Here is a 24,540-nt window from a genome sequence, read left to right on the forward strand (position 1 = left end):
AGAAAAAAACGAGGAATTGAGCAGTTAATAACTGCGAGCAAATAATCTTTCTTGGTGATGGGAAAGTTAAATATTTCTACGGGAAGGAGGAACTACGTTTCCATAAAAAGTGTAGATTATACATTGAGTCGAAGGCTATACCGGCGTACAAAAGACTAATGGAGGTGGCATCAGGAGGGCTTACCGCGAACCACGTTCGACGTGTTGCCTCCCTGTCATACTTACGTACGAATTTACAATTGCGACAGAGAGGTAACACGTCGAACGTGGTTCGCGATAGGCACTCAAATGTACAGCCAAGTATGTTCAATTTTATATATAATTTTTTAATTTTTATTGTTTTAGACAAGTTTAATTTAGTAAAAGAATGTAGTTAAGATTATCACCTATACACCACCATATTACAATAAATAGTTAGTTATAACCGAGCAAAGCTCGGTCGCCCAGGTACTGTATAGTTATTGCAGGTAGTTCGCAATCAACATTTTTAGCACAGGCATTATAAGAGAGGTATGGGCATTGTAAATGTTATCTGGCTCTGTGTGGTAGGGCACAGCACAGCGGATGTCATTCCAGATCTAGAGCAGAACCCAACTGGGGAAGTACCTCCACCTTACAGAAAATCGCAGCCAAATAACACTAGACCCTACTCATAGTGTTGTGTTCCTGCCGGTGAGTAAGGTTGCCAGAGCTCAACGAGGGGTGGGAGGGTGTTAGGGTCGGCAACGCGCATGTAACTCCTCTGGAGTTGCAGGCGTACATAGGCTACGGATACTGCTTACCATCAGGCATGCCGTATACTTGTTTGCCACCGACGTAGTATAAAAATAAATAAAAAAAAACACAATTAAAATATTTCATACGACATGTGCTAATTATTTGTCTCAGTGTAAACAAAAATATATCATAATTATGATATCAATTTTCAAATTCAAAATGGCGGACATGTTTTATAACTTATTTTAAGAAATTATGAGTAGTTTAAGACTTTAAAAAGCAAGAAATTGTTCTTGCTTCTGTTTGTATATGTATCATGTAGTATTTGATGTTTTCATTATTTTTGAAAGTCCTCAGGGTGCCGATTACGAAAATGACATCCATTATGGAACCCAAGATGGCGGACATTCATTTTTCTTAAAAATCGGTATGGGTGTCATCTCCGAGGTACTTCGAGGTTCCGATTACGAAAATGACGTCCATTTTGCAATCCAAGATGGCGAACATTATTTTTTCTTAAAAATCGATATGGGTGTCATCTCCGAGGTTCCTCGGGGATCCGATTACGAAAATGACGTTCATTTTGAAATCCAAGATGGCGGAAATTATTTTTTCTTAAGTTGATATGGGTGTCATATCCGAGGTTCCTCGGGATTCCGATTACGAAAATGACGTCTATTTTGAAATCCAAGATGGCGGACATTATTTTTTCTTAAAAATCGATATGGGTGTCATCTCTGAGGTTCCTCGGGGTTCCGATTACGAAAATGACGTTCATTTTGAAATCTAAGATGGCGGACATTAATTTTTCTTAAAAATCGATATGGGTGTCATCTCCGAGGTTCCTCGGGGATCCGATTACGAAAATGACGTTCATTTTGAAATCCAAGATGGCGGAAATTATTTTTTCTTAAAGGTCGATATGGGTGTCATATCCGAGGTTCCTCAGGATTCCGATTACGAAAATGACGTCTATTTTGAAATCCAAGATGGCGGACATTAATTTTTCTTAAAAATCGATATGGGTGTCATCTCCGAGGTTCCTCGGGGTTCCAATTACAAAAATGACGTCAATTTTGGCGGTTCTTGTTGGTGCAGATTTCAAAAATAGAGACCATTTTAGAATTAAAGGTGGTTGATATCACGGCTACACACATCGACACCCATTTCAAAAAGTAGCGTCCGCCATATTTATTTTCAAAATAGATGCCATTTTTGAAATCCACACCCCTAAAAACCCAGAAAACAACACCCATGATGACTTTTTCAAAAAAGTGACGTCCGCCATCTTTATTTCCAAAATGGACGTCATTTGTAAAATTAGTACACATACATCATACAACATGAAAACTAAAAACATTTCCATCCTCTTTTGGGCAGTTGTGTAAGTCTGTGATAACCCTAGGTAGGTGCGGAGACCTTGAGCGGTGTCGGCATTTACGCAAACATCAAAAGCGTCGGCCCACTGTTACTTTTTACACTGTGCTTTTAGTGTGTAAACGAAAACGTCACATGATATATCAAAAGAAAAGTTATTTATCTTATACCTTTAAACGAGCAATTCTTGTATATATATATATAATTATATTTCTGTGATCTCGGAAACGGCTCTAACGATTTCGCTGAAATTTGGTATATAGGGGTTTTTGGGGGTATACAATCTATCTAGATTAGTCTTATGTTTGGGAAAATGCGTGTTTTCGAGTTTTCATGCGTTTTTCTTTCGACGCAGAATATGGTCACTAATTTCGTGTTGCCGGCCACTGTCCGTCTGGTCCAGCGGGTTAAGACGCGGACTGCTAAACGAGTGTTACGGGTTCGAATCTCGCCCGGTGACTAACTTTTGTTTTTTTTATATGTTCAAGTTTATATATAATTTTTTAATTTTTATTGTTTTACACAAGTTTAATTTAGTAAAAAAAAATGACCTATGTAATAAGAGAAATCGACAATAGATGGCGTTACTCTGTGACAAGTGCTGTAAGGTTAAAATCGATTGTAAATAATAATAATTGTCAGTTCACATTTTACTTTTTAAGTTTATGTACATTATCACCACCATATTACAATAAATAGTTATAACCGAGCAAAGCTCGGTCGCCCAGGTACCTAACTGTACTAATATTACTAACTGTACTAGGTTGCCTTTTTAACAAGTTGGTCCAGTCCATGGTTGCCTACATTTTATATAAAAATCGGTTAATCTAGGCGACCATTAACTGGACCAACTTTTTTAATACGGCAACTTTCAAATAAGCTTTCATTTGATATATCATACGATGAAATAACAAACAAAAAAACTATCCGTACGCAATCTTACAAGGCAACCTACTTGAAATGTATCACTGTGAATTTTGTCTTACATTTATTTCTTATCAGAAATAAATAACATGAGGGTGCACATACCTTATAACGTATCTCTATATAACTATCGGTTATCAATATTAGCATTAGCGGTTAACAACAACATTCCCCTTAAAACAAATAACTATCGCGAGCAAAATACCAAGTCCAAACATCTGAAAAAAATCGGGAAAGAAAAGCTGCAACTGGCTTTTAAAATGGTACAAGGAAGGGTGGTCATCTGTATGAGAATGTGTTTTTTTGTCTCTATTTGACCCAATGGTTGACTGGTAGAGAATGCCTTTTGGCATTAAGTCCGCCATTTGTGTTTTTTTTTTGTTTGTGCAATAAAGTTTAAATAAATAAATAATATTCATGTAACGCGATAACGAATTCTACGCGAACGAAACCGCGGGCAATACCTATTATAGCAACAACAAAATAACAATTTTCTATTGCTATTAATTTAAAACACGCTTTAGGAATTTTTTGATGGACCGTAGACGCAGTCAAGGGCACCCCGCTCCCCACTACCGTTGTTCGCTGCCTCCTGCCACAGCGCGCGGCGCGCGCAAACTTGCCGCGCGTTTGAAACGTAACGTATTTATATAAGCAAGGAATGCATACATATCAGTAATGAGTGTCGCCGTGATTTTATATTTCTAAATTTTGTTTAGTAACTGAGATCATTGTTGATGATCGATTATTATTAACTCTACAAACTTTAATTCAATATTAGCTATACTGCTTAACCTGAAATCAATATCTAGACAAGCACATTGTCTACATGTCTAACTTTTTAATAGAATACTAAGTTGATCGATAATATCGTAATTTTGCAATATCAGCAACTCTAATTCTATATTTACAAAATAACTCGTGTTTTTACGTTTACCAGAAAGCAGCTGTTCCAGATTTCTAAAAACTGAAAATTGTACATAAATTGAAGTGTTATTCGATATGCTAAAGTTTTCTGTAACTTTAATTCTATATTTACTTAGTTATTAGCAAAAATTAAAATATTTAAATATAATCGAAAGCTCAACCTTAAAATTTCTAACTTTTTACCAAAGTATTATTTAACATACTCCCAATGATATATCAAAAAAGAAAAAAACTTTAATATTATCGAAACCCATTTTTGTTCAACCGCTGGTCTAATAACTCATATTCGATGTTATTAGAGCTCAAGGTAAAGTTTCCCGTCACGTCCGAAGAGTTTTCAAAGCCGACGCGCACTTTCGTCTGAAAACACCAAGTTTTATTCAGTTTTATTAATAACGCGAACTGTATCGGCTTTTAAATCTATGTTCATCGACTCAATTAACTAAACTAAAACGGTCTCGTAACAACTTTTAAAATTGTTCTTTCATTTTAATCTAATAATTACCTCGTTTTTTTCAAAGATCATTTACGAGAGGGTGTTTCATGAGATTAGCGCTTTTTTGTATACAACTGCTACTCTTGCAGCATCAATATGTAGCAGATGATGGACACATTCCATCAAACAAATTCAAGCACCTGTATGAAATTGGCAGCACCACCAAACTGCCAGAGTGTAATAAGAAGATGTCCACCAAGTTTTGTTGGAATGTGTCCGCAACGAGGCGCGAGGACTGATATGACATTTTACAAGTCTACTAACATGGGTATTTGTAACTTGTGTTTGTATGTGCAATCAACATTTAAAAATAATGTAGTAGTGTAGGTAATTTTGTAGATCTTATTACAGGGCTGACATCGTCACTGCGTGACGAAACCCCATTCTTAAAATAAAATAGATAACAAAGAAAACTGGAAATGAAAAAAGAAAGAAAACTGAAAATTAGAATTGGAAGTCGTGATCCCGAATGTCACAATGTATCAGGATGATCATACTGAACAAGGTTTCCCACGAGACTGCACGTTCGAGAAATGTGCTGGCCTGCAACTGTCTGGTTTTGTACAAGAGCGATTAGGTAAGGGTACGAGTAATTGGGTTTTAAACTAGCCAATCGTTCAAATCGTTGCAAATTTGAATACTGTTATGTAAAAACAGAGCTTAATCACACAAATATTAAAAAGAAATATTCAGGGTTAAGGGTTTTTATTTTTATTTAAAGTAACACGATTTTTACTGACTTTAATCTCGTTTTCCATTTTAAAAATTATTAGGTAAGGGTTTCTGTTCAAAAACTTCGACATTGTTGAAAATCTCCCTTGCATAACCGTCACCGAAAAACTCAACTTTTTCCCACTCAACTCTATTCTTATGCAACAAACTCCGAAGTAAACTGGTTTTCAATGGCACTTACGGCTGTTATGCTCGCTGGGCAGTGTTTTGCGAACGTTTGACGGGCTTACGAGTTAAGCCGCTTAATACTATTCAAATGCGGCTGCAATTAAAATTGATTGATTCGATTAATTCCGCATTTTAGATGTTGTAATTTATTGGATCCACTTTTGAGGTTTTGGTCTTTTTAAGAGAAATCTACACTTAAAACCACATTTACATGGCTCGTTTAAGTAAAACAATATAAACCATGCCATACTGTGGCACTTGATAATTTAACTTTGTTAAAAAAGCTGTTAATATTTTTTGTATACAATTTATGAAGAAAAAGTGCTTTATCTCAAAACTATCATTGTGTGGGTTGGTTCCCTTCTGCATAAATACGTCCGTTTAGAGAAGAAAAGAAATGGAACTCTCAATAACTTTATGCAAATGTTTAGTTTAGGTTCTTTTTCTCGGGCACTGGGAAATGCGTTAACTTGAACTTAAGATGTTAGGGCCTGAATTACTAAGGTATACCCTAGTCTATTGCCCATTAAATCTCGACAAAATTAAGGTTCCACAGCGCCGTGCTTTTCGGTTATATTAAATAATGTAATAGCAAGTAATAAATAGGGACCGTGCGCGTTGGAGGGTCTACCATCTTGTGGCCTGAATCGGAACCATAAACATGTACATTTACACGTCTCGTGTTTTCTTGTGCATAGTAAGTGCTGCCATCTTGTGGGCTACATCGGAACAATAAACATCACATTTACGCCTCGCGCCAAAAATCTGACGGCTCCTGTGCTGCCTCCTACAGTTCATGCACGCTCCCTATAGTAAACCTTACGAAATCTTTTCGTTCAAATATCTAATATCCATACCTTCACCTTCGTTGTATTGGTGCCTCCTGCTACCTTTTTAGAGTAACCATAATACGAGATTCCTTTCCTAGCGGCTTTCACCATTGCCACTGCGACTAGTTACTACGTGGTACAGAAACAATTCCTTGATTGTACCTTCTGACTAATGCAAATACAAATATACGTAACTTATTGTACGAAGGCGAGTATTCGAAATGATCATTTTGTTGCATTAAAGTGTGTCACAATCAGCCAGTGTTTGGCCTACAATACGTTGTTTCTAATGCATGTCATTGAATATATTTAATAATGTTTATGCTTATGTCAAAAATAATATATAAAGATTATTCTGTCCTACAACTTCAACACGATAGCTCTTTCATACATGAACACTTGCCCGTAATATTCTCCAACTCTGCCCGATATTAATTCCTCGCCGAGAGCTATTTAGACGAGAGTTGTTGAAGCAATTGGGATTTCCTGTCGCTTGTGGTATCGAGAAATACGACTATTATTGCTTTAAAGCACTACCTAGATTACCTACACCCTAGGTCTAACCTCTGGGTGTTCAGCGGCCGATATCCGATTATAAAATTAGAAAAAAAAACGCACATGAAAAACAAAACTATTTATTTTCATAAAAAAAGTGGATGCTGATTTCGTTCCTTGTAAATAACTTTATCTAAATGTCGACTGAGGCTGTGCACCTACGCACTCCAACGTTTTGCGCTTATTCAGAATATCTGAAAAACTGACGTCGATTTAATACACGCATAGCGTTGTCTGGCTCAAACATCGGAGCGACGTGCGAATCGCATCCAGTGCGATAGCGGCCTATATGAAAAGCCTTTGGTACAATACGCTCCAATACACGCTGCTCTACTGGCCAGCGATCCATTGTAGTTACTAACCAATCTGCAACACTCAGGAAACTTAAACACCCCGCCTGATCTCCCTCGCTTTATCGTTCGAAAATTATCTGAGATATCTGCCGCTGGACACCGTGATCTCATTATTAGGTACATGGGTTTAATGGCCAATATTACTAGTTTAAAGCATAGAGTCTGTGCAGAAAGAGAGGAGTCGTGGAATGTATGGGGCACATTCCACAAGTCTTGTTCCAAACAGACTCTGAAGGAAAATAGAGACAAGCCAAAATAATTCGAACAAACATGCATGCCTTGTGTTTCCTGACAATCGTATCGGGAAACGAGTAAGTATGTTTGAGACACAGATTTGTGCGTGGGAACTTAAATCTTAAATGACAAGGACACTTTTTCAATAATTAAAATTGAAAGGCAGCATACGAGGGGTTGAACCAAAGCATACGCAGGCGATATCAATATCATAAGTAAATTTGAATAATGGTCGCTTTTATTACATACGATTTATCATAAAAACTTGTGAAGGACTCTTATGCTATTAGCGCCGTAGGCAATAAAGATGTCTTTCAAACAATTCGAGTAGGCTGCGAGCGTATTAGAGGCGACAAACTATTCTTTAAAATATCTGGATGCGTTCACGGAAATAGCACTGTCTTGGTAATAATTGAGCTGATGGTTTTTGTAGACGAATCAGTGAGGGTGAAGGCCGGGAAGAGCGCACTCTGGAACTGAACGGATTCAGTGAGCAGTTCAAATAAGGAGACTTCATTACGTCTTCGTCCTAAGTTCTCGTGGTAATAGGTACCTATGCCCTTAGGGATGTACTGCCCAGTGCATCTAGCCAGTCCTGAATTCCTAAATCAAACTTACGCACCACTCCCTAGCTCATAGTATGTATGGTTTAAACCACGATCAAATCAAACCCAGTCCATGGTTTTAAAGAAGCTAGGAATTTACAATGCAAAGTAATATCTACGGCTACATATTACCACACTATAATAAAATTGACACTGTCCTATCTGATATCTGATGTCCGATATGTGAATAGAATTCGTCCTTGAAGAGGTCACTTAAAGTAAAAGTGAGGTGCCAAGAAGGCCAACCCTTTAGGGCGCGAGCACGACCTTGTATAATATAATGTACGACCCTACATGAATTATAGCCGAGTCGAACGCTCCGCTGAGCCTTTTGTGACATAATGACGTTACATAATCGATTTAGAATGACTCGATTCTTTACAAATAGGGATATTACGATGAAAAATTGATGTAATTTAAGGATGGTTTACTGGGTGAATTCTAAAAATAGAACATTGTCTCGATAGATACAATTTAATTTAATTTTGTTTTGAAAAAAATGCTGAATCGCTAAAGGAAAATGGAAGCTTCAGTCGTAGCCATTGATAATTTTGTTATCACTGCCTAAAAAGCTATTTATATTAGCGTAAAAGCTGTACGATATTTTTTTGAATACGTACCTAAAATTTAAAATTTACGTCGAAGCAGTTGCTATACTACAATTCAAAAATTTACGTACCTAGACGTTATATTGAAGCGTTGTATTTACCGTATCTTTGAAACAGATTCACTGAAGCTTATTTGTTCTTCCGTCGTGAACGAAGTTTAATTCGTTTGTAAACTTTGTAATCTAGCCTTTAATTCAATTTCCTGTATTCGAGTAAGTGTATGAAGTTCTTTAAAGCGCTGGTTGGTGGATCTGACATGCTTATGTACTAGTTAAGCTGGTGACTCTGACATGCTTATGTACTAGTTAAGCTGGTGGCTCTGACATGCTTATGTACTAGTTAAGCTGGTGGCTCTGACATGCTTATGTACTAGTTAAGCCATTGTTTAGTGTCCGTACGATATAATTTACTATTTTTCACCACACAAACTTACGGGAAAGTTGCATTTTATTCACATGTGGGGCAAAGTAATCAGATGCACATTTTCAGTTGTATTCTTATGTTAGCTGGTAAAATTGACTTATAAATGATGATTTTGAATGATTTTTTAATGACTGTTTGGTTTGATTTTTTGGTACCTATTGCACAAGTAGTATTTTTCTCGCGTTGGTATGGTGAAATTTTATGTATCACTCGGAGGGAAAGTTTGTATAACCCTCGCAACGCTCAAGATTCCACTTCTCGAACCACTTGCTACGCTCGTGGTTCAATTTTGGAATCATTCGCTTGCTCGGGTATCAATATTAGCACGAGCGGTTAAACAACAATTTTGCCCCCTTGTGGAACAAATAACTTCTTGTATTATCCTCTAGCCTACTAATAAATAATTTTGGTTTTTTTTTATACTATATGTCAGTGGCAAACAAACATACGGCCCGGCTGATGGTAAGCAGTCTGCGTAGCCTATGTACGCCTGCAACTCCAGAGGAGTTACATGCGCGTTGCCAACCCTAACCCCCCCCCCCATTCCTGTAGAGCTCTGGCAACCTTACTCACCGGCAGGAACACAACACTATGAGTAGGGTGTAGTGTTATTTGGCTGCGGTTTTCTGTAAGGTGGAGGTACTTCCCCAGTTGGGCTCTGCCCTAGATCTGGTTGTGCCTGTGTATCCTTTTATATTATTATTCCTTTTTTTTTCAAACTGCAACATTGAGTTATTTATGAATCTAGCTCGAAATTAAACTGGTTTTGTATAAAGCGTTACCTAGACTCGCCTAAGGGAAGCAATTGGCATTGCGCCCGGATGAGGGAAATCCGAATTGGAGTATGCCTGTGCCTAGCTAGACAAGCTTTTAAACCTTAATATACTATGAATAACGACCAAATCACAGTGTGTGAACCATGCCGTATTTATACGAGCTAAGCAAGGAACACTGCAATTCGATTTTGAACCTTAAAGCAATACGAATACGTGGTTAAATATACGTAGGGGTAGTTAGATATACGTTTGTAAGCGTCTTAATCTTGGTCCGGGCTCTCCGGGGACTTTGCTCTCTTTTGTGGACCTTTTGAGTTAATGTGGGACAGAATCAATAACAGTACCTAGTGAGCGCTAGTCTATAAATGCTGAATGGTGATGCATAGTTCTGTGAATGTTTATGAAAATTATTACGGTATAAAGTAAGGCAATGTGTAAAAAAATATCGGAATAACTACAAAACAAGAATTACTCGTTACTAATTTCTTAATATTGTTCGTCACGTCTGAAATGATATCTTCAATGAGAGAGATTTAATTAATATTTGCATTATAATCGTATTTAACGAATTGTATTGTATTGTATTATGGTCAAGCAATTCAATTCGTATTAATTTAGTACGTTTGAGTAACAAATGTTGGTTACTGTATAATCTTAAATATAGGCACGTAATTTAACTAACCTACCTTACTGTGCGAAAAAACCTCCGCCTAAAATTAGATTTTTTATTTACAAGAACGTTAAAGAACATTTTTTGCTCTCTTTGTTGCCTCTTTCCCGTAAAGTCTATAAGTATGCGGGTTGATTGACAGGGCTTTTATTTCTTGTTTAAGTATTTCACTTTTCATCCCAACTCCATTAGCAATTCACGATATTCGGGGCAGAAAGAGCTATTCTAGTCTATTCTGATGAAAACTATCACGCTTGCCTTAATTAGGCTGAGTGGGAATCCTACTTGACCGGGCATAATTTAAGTGCCATCAATTGCGTAGCTCCTACTTATTGTATTTTTTTAAGTTAAAACTAGTTTCATATTTTTTGCAATTATTGTATAACAAATAATTTTGTAATGTATAATCTTTTGAGGATGGTATTCAGGTTTAATAACGGAATTTTTAGTTGTATTTTTTGAATAAAATCTGGCAGGTCTCCATTCCGTCCGTAAGATGATCATTTATACCATGTGGATTTGAGCTATAAAATGTCGAAAACCTCGTTTCAGGTTTGCAGACGACATCGAGCTGATGACAGGCACTCGGCCAGGCATCTACTGGCTCATCTGCTGGAAGTACCTCTCGCCTCTAGCCATGCTTGCTATTCTTGTGTCGTCGTTCGTGGAACTGGCCACTGAGGGATCTGGGTAAATTATTTTTTATTATTAAAAAAGACAAAGACAAAGACATGCATTTAAATTGGTCACTGGTGGTTGGTTGGTGGTTACGAGCCCCACGACTTTAGTAGGTAAGTTAAATTATTCCGCGTGATTCTACAGGATTCTACTTTAGTAAGTTTGTCATGACCGACATTGTTCAATGCCCTAGCGCTAGGCAATCAAATCAAATTATTATAAATCAAATATATATTTTTTAATATTTTTATTTCCGCTATTTCAAATAGAAAGACTAGGTACTATATAAATTATAAAAAAACTATTATAAATTTTAAAAGGCGTCGTAAGCTCTTAAGCGATTGCATATATATGTCCTTGAGAAAATTTTACCTATGTCGTCGAGGGCCGGGTGGCCGAGTGGTCTAAGCATCTGCCACGAATGCAGAGGATGTTGGTTCGATTCCAGCTCTGGGCACTGGAAGCGTTTTTCTTTCGTATATAATATTACTTCAGTTTACTATCTACCTTTTATACAATTTGACATTGGCCTCATTTCTGCCACTAAAGTCGATCCCTGTGCAGGTACGACGCCTGGATCCCCGAGCTGGGTGGCACGGTCCGCAAGCCGTGGCCGATTTGGGCTGTGCTAGTGGTCTTGCTTCTGGTGCTGGCTTCCGTGCTGTGGATTCCCGGCTTGGCTATATGCAGGTAAGGAACTTATTCTACAACGCGAAATAATTAAATTAATGAGAATTAAGCTGTCTCGGCTGCTCTCTCGATACTGGTTTTCTATACGAAATCAGGGTCGGCAACGCGCATGTAACACCTCTGGAGTTGCAGGCGTCCATAGGCTACGGTGACTGCTTATCATCAGGCGGGCCGTATGCTTGCTTGCCACCGTCATGGAATAAAAAAAGTCCCTGGTTTTCGTTATACAAATCCAGTCCTGGGAACATTCTCAGCAATAAAAATACTAACCAGCGCAGTACCTTTATAAGCTAAAGTCACTATCGAAACAAAAATGATCCACTTTCAGAGCATGAGAAATGAAAAATTACCTAAAACATTTTTCTTGGTACGAATGATCCACTACTCTTTTTTGAGATTTAATGTAATGATTTAATGTAATGCAAAGATTGTTGTGATTTTCTTTGCTTGATTTACGTTTGATACCAAACTCCTTAAGTATCTACGTGGGATCGCTTTTATTTTAATTTGCTTAAGGAGTTTGAAAATACTTTTAATACCTACAAAGATTTTGCATGAAATATTAAAATATTATCTTTATTTTCCAGATACTTCAACATCCCCATAATCGAGGATGAAGAGCGAGCTTGGTTCCCAGCTGAAGATCTCCGCGACTTCCATGGCATCGAGCCTCGCCCCGTCTCCGCCGCTGAAACCTTGCTGTTCTGCACCAGGCCTGATGGAGGGGAAGGGTGCTGCTGGCCGGGTTGCTGCGAAACTGATGATGATGAGTAGACACAGTTTTAGAAATTTCTTGTCCATTGACGACATTATTTAGTAAAGTAACATGGCAGCAAGCCCAGTTACATGAGAAAAAAGTAGTCATTGCTTTTTAGCTGCTGCTAGTCTGGAGTAGACGTCTGAACATTGAACAATAAGTCAACCAAACCAAAGAAACATTTTGGTCAAAATAAGGTTGAAGCCTATTTTAAACCCATAGGTATTCTTTTAAATTCATAATGTCCGCTGAAGTTCTGCATGGTTGTGTATTGACAAAGTGTGGTGTTGTTATCAAGACAATCACTCGCTTTGGTCTGTTCAAATCGTCGCAAATTAATCTCAGACGGACTCAAGTTGGTTTGTTTACCTGTGAATTTAATGATAACCGGAACTAGATTTCAGCCAGTGTCAACTTGTAGGCAATGATAATGATATAAATTTGATTAGCACACAAAACTCACTGTAGTTGATGATATCAATAAATAATTCTAATTCACTAACACGTATAATTAAGATGTTCTAATCTACGTAAAAGCATATTCATTTGCGTGTAATCATATGTTATTTTTAGGGATTTGGAGAGCAATATTTTTGGACTGAATTCAACGCAAAAGAAATACTTTGAATAAAGGTTTGCTTTTAATATTTTATTGCCATCCTTCCATATTTTATATAATTTTATTGTGTTCATATATTACATTTACAATAAACAAAATCATACATATTCTCCATACATATCAAGTCAATATGTACTCATATACAATTATACATATTTACTGACTATGAAAAGAGAAATGGAAAATTTCAAATATCTTCTCATATCATCTCCATAAAACAATAATCATTTTCTAGTCTGCATAGACATTTTATAGATTGAATTTACGTAATTTATTAGTAATAGAAACTTAATGCCACGTGGTTAATTATAAGTTTTAAACTGTGAATTATTATTAAAATATACATTTAAATTTTACCACGTTTATAGCCTTCACAAAAGAGGTGCATTTATTGTATTTTTTTTATAATTATTTAAGGTAGATTAAATTATAAAATCATATGCCTATTCCTTGAATCTTATAGGGCTATAATTTTATAATGTCGTTTATAATTTTAAGCTAATTTAAAACTGTTATGGCTGACAATAAATATATAACTTGAGTATGACAATAACGGCAGCTATTTACTGTATTTAGTAGGTATTTTAAATAGTTTATAGATTATTTATTCAGCCATTTTCAAATGGATAAAAATATCTAGTTGTCGATCATGTACTAAGACAATAAATATACCTTCTTGGTCGCCAAAACTTTGATAATATTGTTATATTAAAATGCTATAAAAATCTGTCTTATGTGATGTGTTACTAGCCCTAAAAACTATATAAAATGTTACCCGCTCTCGGTGTTTACTACATACATATATTATAATATATATTGATTATCTATAAATTAGTAATATATTCATTCAGACAATATCAAGTGTAGGTCAAATGACTGCGACGTAGTTTAAGATTCGATGTGATAATAATTATTGTTGTTATCTTTTTAACTAATATGATCGCGCAAACTTGTAAAGGCCTTATTTTCGATTATTAAACAGTATTCTAATACCTCGATAAAAACTATTTAATAACACATGTGAAAATAAGGCCACGAAGTTTGGTTTCATGGTTTAAAACCATTCATATTACAATTCGTCCCATTCATTATGTTTGTTATAGTATTAATAATTGTGCATATTTAACTGATAAACTACTCGTAATGTGCTTTTAGTGTGTAACATAACGGTTACTATTTGACACGCGCAAAAATCATATCACTAACACGATTAACAACGTTTTATTTCCTTCTGTTTCGTATTGTGATATAATGTGTTTTGGGCACACTTCCGACTCCAATCAGATTTGTTTGTTTTAAATTCTGATTGCCTACATATCTGTTGTAAATCATATAGATTTAGTATAAGTAACTTAATAATGATTAACTAGATAATTTATTGAGAAAGTTAATTTTGCACGTTCCATAGGATAGGCACAATTAGATGACAAAGTAAGTATCTATGTAATGCCGAGAGCTCAGCCAAGATGACAATCGTACAACGGCAAATGCCAATTGAAAATAAATGTATGGGGAAACCGGTATGTCAGATACAATGAAAAGATACAAGAAGTCACGTACATTATTTCACTTTCGCATTATTTCACAATTTTTATTATTTTTATTGAGGATAGGCAAGCGTTTGACCACGATCTCACATGATGGTAAGTGATGATGCGGTCTACGGTGGAGCACGCTTACCTATTTACTCTAGCCTTGAAGAGATCCAGATTGTATTCACGCGGAAACACAGACTCGTTTTCTATCAACGATTATCACTTGGCTAGGCCCCATGCGAAGGCAAAGAAAAGAGGTAAGATCGAAAATAGTAGTTAAGAGTATTTTTTTGTAACTGGATCAAAATTCTTATCCTTGTCTTGTTTTTGTCCCCAAAAAATGTGACGAAATTTTGGTTTTTATTTCTCTAGAGCTAGAAAGACAAGCAATAGCACTCAACTTTTTATTTTATTTGATAAAAGACAAAAATGGGAGCGTGACAGAGTGTTCGAAACAAGATAACGAAAAGAATTTTGACCCACCTATTTAACTCATGATTACAAGAAAATAATTCAAAAGTAAACAATTTGTTCGTAATTGAGGCTAAGAAAAAAGTAAAGACTACGCCGATCCTACTTATTCACACTCAATCATGTCGTTCATATGTGTAGGTGTACATTAAATGCCTATTTAAATAATCATTAAAAACTAAAACTAGCCTAAAGTTGTTAAAATCTTTAGTAGTGTTGTAATTACTTGTAAGGGAACGCAAATAATAGAATAGATACCGTTGTATACTCGTACTCGATATAATAATACTTAGGTGTACTGTTGCTTTTGATATCTATCTGCTATTCAAAATCTCGTTATCACAATACATTGTTTGTTTTTATTTTAAGTTATGTTTAACCTATTGAGAATTTTTCATTTATTGTAATTTACCTTATTTTGTTAATTTTGTATGCCATTTATTAACCGACTTCTTTTTAAGTATACTATGCATATCTTGTCCGAAATAAATGCTTTTAAATTATATTTTTCTTTTTTCACGACACTATGTTGTATTAATAGTGTTCCATTTTTATTAAATCAACCTTCATTATTTAAATCAAATTTAACATGTTTAAAATAACATGTTTTTTGCTATTTTGTACCTAGATCTAGTGGTAAGTAATAGATTTATATAATAGTTTACAATTTAGTGTTTACTTTATTAATTTACAAGTAATGTACTATTTTTGCCATTACTTTTTCAAACCGACGCAAAGGAATTTGTCGTAGGAGTCGTCTTAGCGTTGACTTGTTTTTGTGATAACAGCTTCAATGTTTTTGCGATTTTTAAATGAGTCGTACAATTCATGTCAATTACTACACTTAAATTAGTCTCCACTTCTTTATAGTTTATTCAAGATATGAGGATTTTATGTTGCCGCGTGAGGACATATTTTAACCACAAGGCAAGTAGAACGAAAATGCATCATGTCGCATGGTCGATAAATACGAACGTTGCACATTTCTTCTGTTCTTCTCGTTTGTACCGAAATAAGTAGGTTTAGCTGTAAGGTTTGAATCAGTGTTGCGTCCAAGGGCCTCTAGAAATTGATAATGAAAAATAAAGTAATAATTTGATTTTAACACGATTTTAAACAATACATTTCTGTCTCAATTCAAACCGATTGGAATATTGATTATACGAAAGTAAAATAAATTGAAAATCAAGAAGTGGATAAAAAGAGGCCCTGTCACGGTAAATGTACCTACTTGGCGATGCCAATACGTATCGCGAAGAATGAGAAACGCACAACGATTGTTGCATCTATCGAATAAATTTGTTTTAAACGAATAAAGTGCTAAGCTAAAATATTTGCGACTGGCCGTCTTTTACTTAGAGACGCGTAGTCCGTCCTTACATGGGAATCCATAGATAAAAAGCTAAGGTAGAGCTTCCTCATGTGTGTATTAGTGAAGTGTTTATTACCTACTTGAAATTTACAATGTAGCGTATGGTTTGCAGATACATAACTTGCCTACGTAAGTATGATAAGATAGTGCAGAAATAATCCAATTGAACCTGCCGTGAGTCATTTTAACAATAAGCAAATTTTACGGTTTTACTCACTTATTAATTTTAGCCACTCGCGCGACATTGTTTGCAGCGCTGGGTGGCGAGCGACAGTACGCGCCGCGCGGCTATCGCGACCGCTGCTCATGCACTGTTTAGTGCTTGGAAATGGAGACCTAGGCTCTCCGAAACATGTCGCGCGAGTTACTAAAATACTTGAGTTAAGCCGTAAAATAAGCTTAGTACAGCAGAAATATTACGAGTATAGATGTCAATATCAAGTAGGTAATTAATTACATGCGTTTTATAAACTGTACTGTAAACCACTACACACAAGGGGAGCTTTACTTCACTTTTTACCTATACAATCAACAAAACGCAAAACCACTTTTGGGCTATAAAAAGGGACATATCTGCTTGTTAATTTGATATGGGCCTACTAGTAGTCCAATACTCCAATGTGCCATTTAAATGTACCTTTCTGACGCTTCAGGTAATGAATTGATACAAAAAACATAAGATAAGATAAAAGTGTAGGTATCAGTGTTGGCCGAACGTTAATTGCAATTGACCATTACAAATTGAACCGTAAACCGTAACGGACGGTTACAGTTACGGTTCAATTTGTAATGGTTAAACGTCATTTAGGCCAACACCGGGATATATTTCAATGTGAAGAACGTCACATTCTTATTAATCAAGGATTGAACATTTGTAACGTAACTCTGAAATGATCATAAATAAAAAGCATTACTGTATACATATTTGGAAACATATCTAAAATACTAAGTAATTGATATACCTACCTTTGGCTTACAATATCCATGAATATATTTAAGAAATGGCCTCTATGGCCAATGGAACCTTGTCCAGCGTCTAGAGATGATATTCAAGTAGGTATATCAATTTGTTGGTTATGAAATATCGTTATTTTAAGTAGGGCAGGGTTCTATAAGGATCTACATATGTTGACAGTTAGTTTTAGTCTTATATATAGTCCATTTAAAGCGTATAAGATGCCATTTGATAGTTAATCATATATGTAGTACATTAATGTCGAAATTTGTATATCATTTAGTTTGGACCGACTTGTTGTTTCTATGTATTATAATATCTATTGTATTAAAGTGTTGATGGTAAATAAACGTTCTGAAAAATACTGTTTTTTTTTCTTTATTATGAAATAGCTACTTTCACCTGACAGTTTGTTGCTACAATACTTGATGACCCGTCTGGCCTAATGGGTAGTGACCCTGCCTATGAAGCCAATGGTCCCGGGTTCAAATCCTGGTAAGGGCATTTATTCGTGTGATGAGTATGGATATTTGTTCCCGAGTCATAGGTGTTTTCTATGTATTTAAGTATTTATAAATATTTATATATTATATAGTATATTTGGAATCCCTTTTAATACTAGTAGCTGTAAAAGTGAAAAATACTTAATTCGTTGAGTAGTTATCACAGTAAACTCACAATGGTCTTAAGCGGCATAGACGTTATTGGCGCTTAAGTCCTTTACGCGAATTTCCGCATTTTGAAAGATGATCAGAAACTGAATTGACAAAAAAAATCTGGTCACAAAATTTCACGAGAATCGGTTCAGAATTGCGACCTGTAGAGAACATCCGGACATATACGAAAGCAAAATGCCCGAGTCAAAAGGCTCAAAACGGAGACACCCAACACTTCGTTCAATTATGAATGCGAAAGCAACTCGGGCCAATTCGAACGTACACTGATATCAGACTAACATCTACCTAACTCATGTCATTTAAATATCGTGGCATGCATTTAGCTCGCAGTGTTGGCCCAACGTTAATTAGAATTGACCATTAACCATTAAAAATTGAACCGTAAACTGTAACAATTCTAATTCACTGACGAGATAAATCAACAACTAAATAATAAATGTCATGTATTAATCATTTTTATTGACTACAGTTCCTTCACCTTGGAGGAGGCCTTTACCTGCAGAGGGTTTCTTGCAGAATAACTCACAGGAAAACGAAACAAATAATAATAACGCTATCATAATATTTTTTATAATAATTTTAAAAATTAAAAATTCTAACAAACTTTTTTCACGATTCTTACCTACTAACAACAACTACTTTTTGTAATTAAATATAATATTAGTGTAAATTTAACTCTGTAAGAAAAAAAGGCTTTTTTATTTTTTTATTTATTTACAGTAAGGCCTTCGACACATTGCGCCACGACACACTGATACATAGGCTGGAGGATTCTGGTGTCCGGGGACAATTGTTAGATTGGTGTGAGAATTACTTGCGTAACAGAATTGATCATGTTAAGATAGGGGATGCTCTTAGCAACAAAGTATTGGTGACAGAGGGCACAGCACAAGGCTCCGTGCTCGGCCCACTCCACTACTTAGCCTATAAATAATATGAATAATTGTGTCAAAAACTGTAGCGTTTATCAATTTGCGGATGATACCTGCCTCATTGCTGCAGATAAAAACGTAACTGTAGCTGAGAGGAAATTGCAATTTGATTTTAATAACATATGTAAATGGTCCCACGACGCAGGGCTGGTCCTAAATGCAAATAAAACCAAATTGCTTCATATATATTCTAGCCAATCAAGATCGGTAAGAGCAGTTAGGATTATAGGGCACGACCACCAGTGTCTCCACTCTCTACAGAATTCTGACCAAAATTGTAATTGTACGCCGTTGGAACAAGTTTGTAAACAAAAATATTTAGGTGTTATAATTGACAATCGCTTTAACTAGAGTGACCACATTGACTCAGTGTGCACGAGATTGCGAGCTTTAATGGCAAACATATATATTCTACGAAATAAAATTCCATATAATATTAGATTGGATATTTATAATGCACTCGTGGAAAGCATAATTTCCTATGGGTTAAGTAGTTATGGCCATACATTTACAAAACCTTGACAAAATATATAAGCTGCAAGTTAGGCTGCTAAAATTAATAGTACCCCGTAAAATGAAAGAGAACCTTGTGTGTGATAGTGACCTCTTCACTTTATGTAAAGTCCTACCGGTTCATACAAAGTTTAAACACCATATGCTAAAAGAGCAATACTTCCAATAAATACGCGGCAAGTAACAAATCAAATGCTTCAAAAGCCCCAGTACGTATTGAGTATAAAATAAACCTAAATATATGGTTATTTCGATTGCAAAAAACCGGTTCCGATCCCCGGGACATAGGATAGTTTTTATCCAATGTCCTTTTGGGCTGAAGCTAGTAATGAATATTGTCTGTTCTCAAAAATTAGAAAACTTCGGAATTCGGGATGTACCTATTTGATTTATTCAGTTGCTAGTCGAATTAACTAAAATAAAACAATACAATTTTTAAAATCATAAATCATATTAGGTACAGTCGCACAAATTATATTGATTACATCATTTATTAATTACTTTTTTGTAACAAATTAAGAACTGATCTGAATGAAGAACTGTTTTAACACCATAGCAGATATCCATAGGCTACCGTGTCCGTTATTCAGAAGGCAATACGAAATTAAGTTTCATAAAATCAACGAGTTTACATTTCCCGTAAACTGTTTTATTTACGCATATATTATAAGCTTTCTATGTGTTCAGGAACCGTATGTTACGACCGGCATTGCGGCATTTGATCTCACAATCAATAATAAGTTTTTGGCAAAAAAAACATTTTTGGTACAAGCTTATATCGCTGAATGTACTTTATATTGTATGAATATTGTATAAATGTTGAATTGTAATTGGGTACTTGACACATGTTGAATATTATAACAAAATTTAGTTAGATGGATAGAAAATGAGCCATCCACTATCAAAAGTGGAATTTAAAGAATTATATTGAGATTATGAAAAATACAAGGCTCCGAAGTCTCAAAAAAAATTTTTTTTGTGTTTCAAAAATAGAAAAGAAAATGGTGCCATTCGATTCTTTACATTTTAATGAAAAATAAATTGTACAACAACTATACACATAAACGCAATATTTCAGGGTCAAAATGGCAATTTCCTTGATCTTCCATACATTTAGGACAGACTTATATGATGTGACGTCACATCACCTTATCATTTTGTTAGAGGCGTTTCAATCGTCGAGCGCGAGCGTCAGACTTTAACTCTCATTTCTGATCTTTGTGTTGCTTAAATGCCATGAGTCCTATATAGACATTTGATCCTCAGGAAAATCAAGATCGTTTGACATTATTTACAAAAAACAGTCAAGTAGCCAATTGCAAACAAATACAATTGCTATTAACCTTTTAACCGCCATAAACTGATATATGACACAATATTCCAGTCTATTTCGCCACAGTCTTATAAAAGACAAAACTTCGTGTAACTTCGTGCCGACGGCGAAACGAGCACGCTCAGTGAAAAATTCTAAGCGGTTAAAAGGTTAATCTATAGGTACATTACAAATAAATGTAGCTTAACAAAATTACATTTTGACTGTAGTCCATATGGTGCTCTATAAGTACTTTACAATTACCTTTGTCTATGGTGCCAAACGTTCGTTTTTAGAAAAAAGTAGACTTATTTAAAAAAAAGGGTTTCTTCTACCCAGATTTATGACCCAAAATCGGGAGTACTTATGCTTTGGACAAAGGAAACATGCTTCTATTTCTCCGTTCAAAATACATACAAAGAAAAAATATATTTACTAAAAAAACTATTTTTTCTGAAAATTAGAAAAAGACACCTACATTTTCTTGTGAAAAAATATTTGATGGAATATAGACAATAATTGTTTATAAGTTATCTAATGTCTATCTACTGACTTATAATTACTTCTAAATACTAGTATTGGATAAGTAGTTGTCGGTCGAAACGAGCACCAAGCCCTAGATATGGTAGCTTTCTATTATTTGCATTAACCACAGCCTTACGGTTATTTTTAAAGTACAGTCTAGTAACTACAGAAAGGACTCTAAGCACGAAACATTTCGTATATTGACCGCCTGTTTTCATCTCTATCGCACGTGCATAGTTATATTGCTCCCATGCATGCCACTGTGTGAGCGAGACAGTAATATGATAATGCGCGTACGACAGTGATAGAAACAACGGGGCAATGTACGAAATTCTTTGTGGATAGCCTCCTTATCTTGGATTTTTCCTCAAGAGGTAGTCGGCGTCAAATAAACAAGGCGGCAAAAGTGGCCATATATATCGTAACATGCTGTTGTTACTATACAAGTAAGGGTTTGTTTCAATATATTTGGACACTGGCCGTGACTATTTATTTGATTCTGATTGTACCAGTGGGAACAACATGGTGGTGTCAGCAGGGAATATAGGTCGTGTCATTAACGACGACGCGTGCTGGACTCGCATCCTTTTTTTTTTTATATACTACGTCGGTGGCAAACAAGCATACGGCCCGCCTGATGGTAAGCAGTCTCCGTAGCCTATGTAAGCCTGCAACTCCAGAGGAGTTACATGCGCGTTGCCGACCCTAAACCCGCCCCCCTCGTTGAGCTCTGGCAACCTTACTCACCGGCAGGAACACAACACTATGAGTAGGGTCTAGTGTTATTTGGCTGCTGTTTTCTGTAAGGTGGAGGTACTTCCCCAGTTGGGCTCTGCTCTAGATCTGGAATGACATCCACTGGAACCTCATGTTATTAAAGGTTAGATTGGACAAATCTGCGCGCCATCATGGATGACACGAACTATAACCCTTTATAAATTGCTTTCATATTCTCAGTGACAAGAGACCTGTCATCAATTAAATTTGTTTTCGAGCAAAAGGTCTTTTGCATATCATAGCTGTCATAAGATGGATCAATTCTAAATATTTAAAGGAATCTAGAGATTGACACTTAGTTCAAAATACCTATCATTATTAAAGGCTAATCAGGCAGTATAAACTTAATGATCTAAAATATGTGTTTACGTGGAAGAAATGTAATGATGCATAGTTGTCTCATAGATAGTACCATGAGATAGAAAGAGAAAAACAATGCACACAACTATTCTAAGAGGCACAGTCCAAACGTGGCTAATATTGCATATTTTGGATTTTGTTTAATTAGTTTATAGAATCAGGCTAAGCTTGATCTTCATTTGCCTCAGCCTCTGCCTTTCTCATTTTCTTAGCTCTTATATCTGCCATGGTCTGTTCTATGGAGCGCTGATCTTTTTTATTCTCACTCGGAACTTCTCCATAACTTTTATTCATATTTGTCTTTTGAGCTGCTCCCAAAGCAGCATTTTCACCAATTAAATGAGCATACTTTTGTTTATAAAATGTACCGCTAAGTTCTTCCTTGCCACGCTTGCGCTTTCTATTTTTTTCTTCCTCTGACTCTAAAGCTGCCAGTTTTTGTCTATCAATACGTTCTTTAGCCATTTCAGCTGCCTTATCTTCATCCCAAATACCACCTGCTCTACGTACTGTCAACTCATCTTCAGATGGTGGGCGTTCTTTGGTATAAACTACTGAATATCTATCAATTCCATCTTGGCCAAATGAAAATACTTGTAGACCGGCAATTTCAGCGACATCTCTAATTATTGCTCTGTATGTTTGATCCATTGGTTCAAATGCTAAGTGTGGTTTGGACCCGTCTTTAACAAAATAACTTATTTTATCTTCAACTCTCTTTCTAAATCTATTTAACATGTTTTTTTCCTCTTTCTGGTTGCGCTCTAGAGCCTCTTTTTGCTTTTTGGCAGCATTTTTCTGTGCTTCGCTAGCTGAAGGTGGTTTTTGCATGGAATTTAATATTGAACCTAGTAAATCCATTTCTAAACTTGGTTTTCAGTGCAGAATGAGGTATAAGCTATGATTTCTGGTATGCGTCTGCCCCACTCGCTAGAAACTTTAAAATTATCAACTAAAGAATCTGATTTCAAGCCTTTAAATGTCAGAACACTAATGGAGGTTTCAATCTGAGCACAAACTTGACTTCCGAAGGTCAGTGCGTCATCTGCAAACTCTAGGAGTTGCTGCAACGGAGGCTGAAGAGGGGATCCTTTGATAAGTTTACTCTGTTCTGTATAATCTAATTCTTCACAACTCTGACGGAAGACTTTGTGTTTGTTGCACAATTTATCAAATAAATCTTCTATGGTGCCCCTGAAAGCAAAATAACCACAAAATAAAACAAACTTGTCAGGTGTTGCAATATATCATTGTTTACAAGCGTTATTGATTATTTAATTTTCACCAAAGGAGTTTTGTAAAATTATTTCAAAGCTAGGAGAATGATAAACATGATATGTTATTATGAAATTAATAACCTAAAAATCGCAAGTTTCGTTTGACACGTTACTCAATTGGGGACAATTATAATGTACTTACAAATTACGTTTTAGTTCATGTATTTCCTCAGATATGATATTATGTAAAGCCGCGCACAATTTGCCCTGTAGACCGTCAAATTCGTCTAATGGCGTCTGGGTCACCTCGGCACTGAAAATGAAATCTATTAAGTAACATACCCAGTTGTAAATATGCAATACAATAAATTTGCATAAAAACAACTTACTCTCTTATGTTTTTACACCGATTAATTAGCTTATTTATAGTAACTGCGCACTTTTGGCAATCTTTCAAACACGTTTTAGAAACGTTATGGAATTCCTCAAAGAACGAAAAGAAATCAATGATCTGCTTTTGTATATTCATTTCCATGATACGGATAATTCATTTTCAGGTTTAGTTCGATTGTTTTTACTGTAACTTATTGTATTTTAGAAACAAAACAATATTAAAATGAGACAAAATGCATAATGCACACAAGTACATTGACTGATAGACCTGTTTACGAAGAATGTTTTTATGCAATGCAAGCATCATAGAATTGGGAGCCACTAATGCACAGCCAAATAATGCACAACCCAGGAATGTACAG

General features: G+C 35.7%; 2 protein-coding genes across 2 annotated transcripts in view; one reads left to right on the forward strand and one right to left on the reverse strand.

Moving 5' to 3' along the window:
* LOC133523208 (sodium-dependent neutral amino acid transporter B(0)AT3) overlaps window positions 1–17,836 on the forward strand; it is a 70,867-nt gene extending 53,031 nt beyond the window's left edge. The window contains exons 4-6 of the mRNA XM_061858688.1: window positions 10,948–11,085; window positions 11,638–11,763; window positions 12,351–17,836. Of these exons, the coding sequence (XP_061714672.1) occupies window positions 10,948–11,085; window positions 11,638–11,763; window positions 12,351–12,537 (451 nt within the window). The 3' untranslated portion in view covers window positions 12,538–17,836. The remainder of the gene's footprint in view (window positions 1–10,947; window positions 11,086–11,637; window positions 11,764–12,350) is intronic.
* A 2,126-nt stretch (window positions 17,837–19,962) lies between these two features.
* LOC133523209 (sperm-associated antigen 7) lies at window positions 19,963–24,457 on the reverse strand. Its single transcript, XM_061858689.1, has 3 exons — window positions 24,175–24,457; window positions 23,988–24,098; window positions 19,963–23,762 (listed from the first exon to the last, which is right to left on the reverse strand). Exon 3 carries the CDS (start codon window positions 23,427–23,429, stop codon window positions 22,731–22,733), a length of 699 nt encoding a protein of 232 aa, XP_061714673.1. The 5' UTR covers window positions 23,430–23,762; window positions 23,988–24,098; window positions 24,175–24,457; the 3' UTR covers window positions 19,963–22,730.
* Between the last annotated feature and the right edge of the window lie 83 nt (window positions 24,458–24,540).

Source organism: Cydia pomonella, chromosome 12, assembly GCF_033807575.1.
Source record: "Cydia pomonella isolate Wapato2018A chromosome 12, ilCydPomo1, whole genome shotgun sequence".
Taxonomy (NCBI): domain Eukaryota; kingdom Metazoa; phylum Arthropoda; class Insecta; order Lepidoptera; family Tortricidae; genus Cydia; species Cydia pomonella.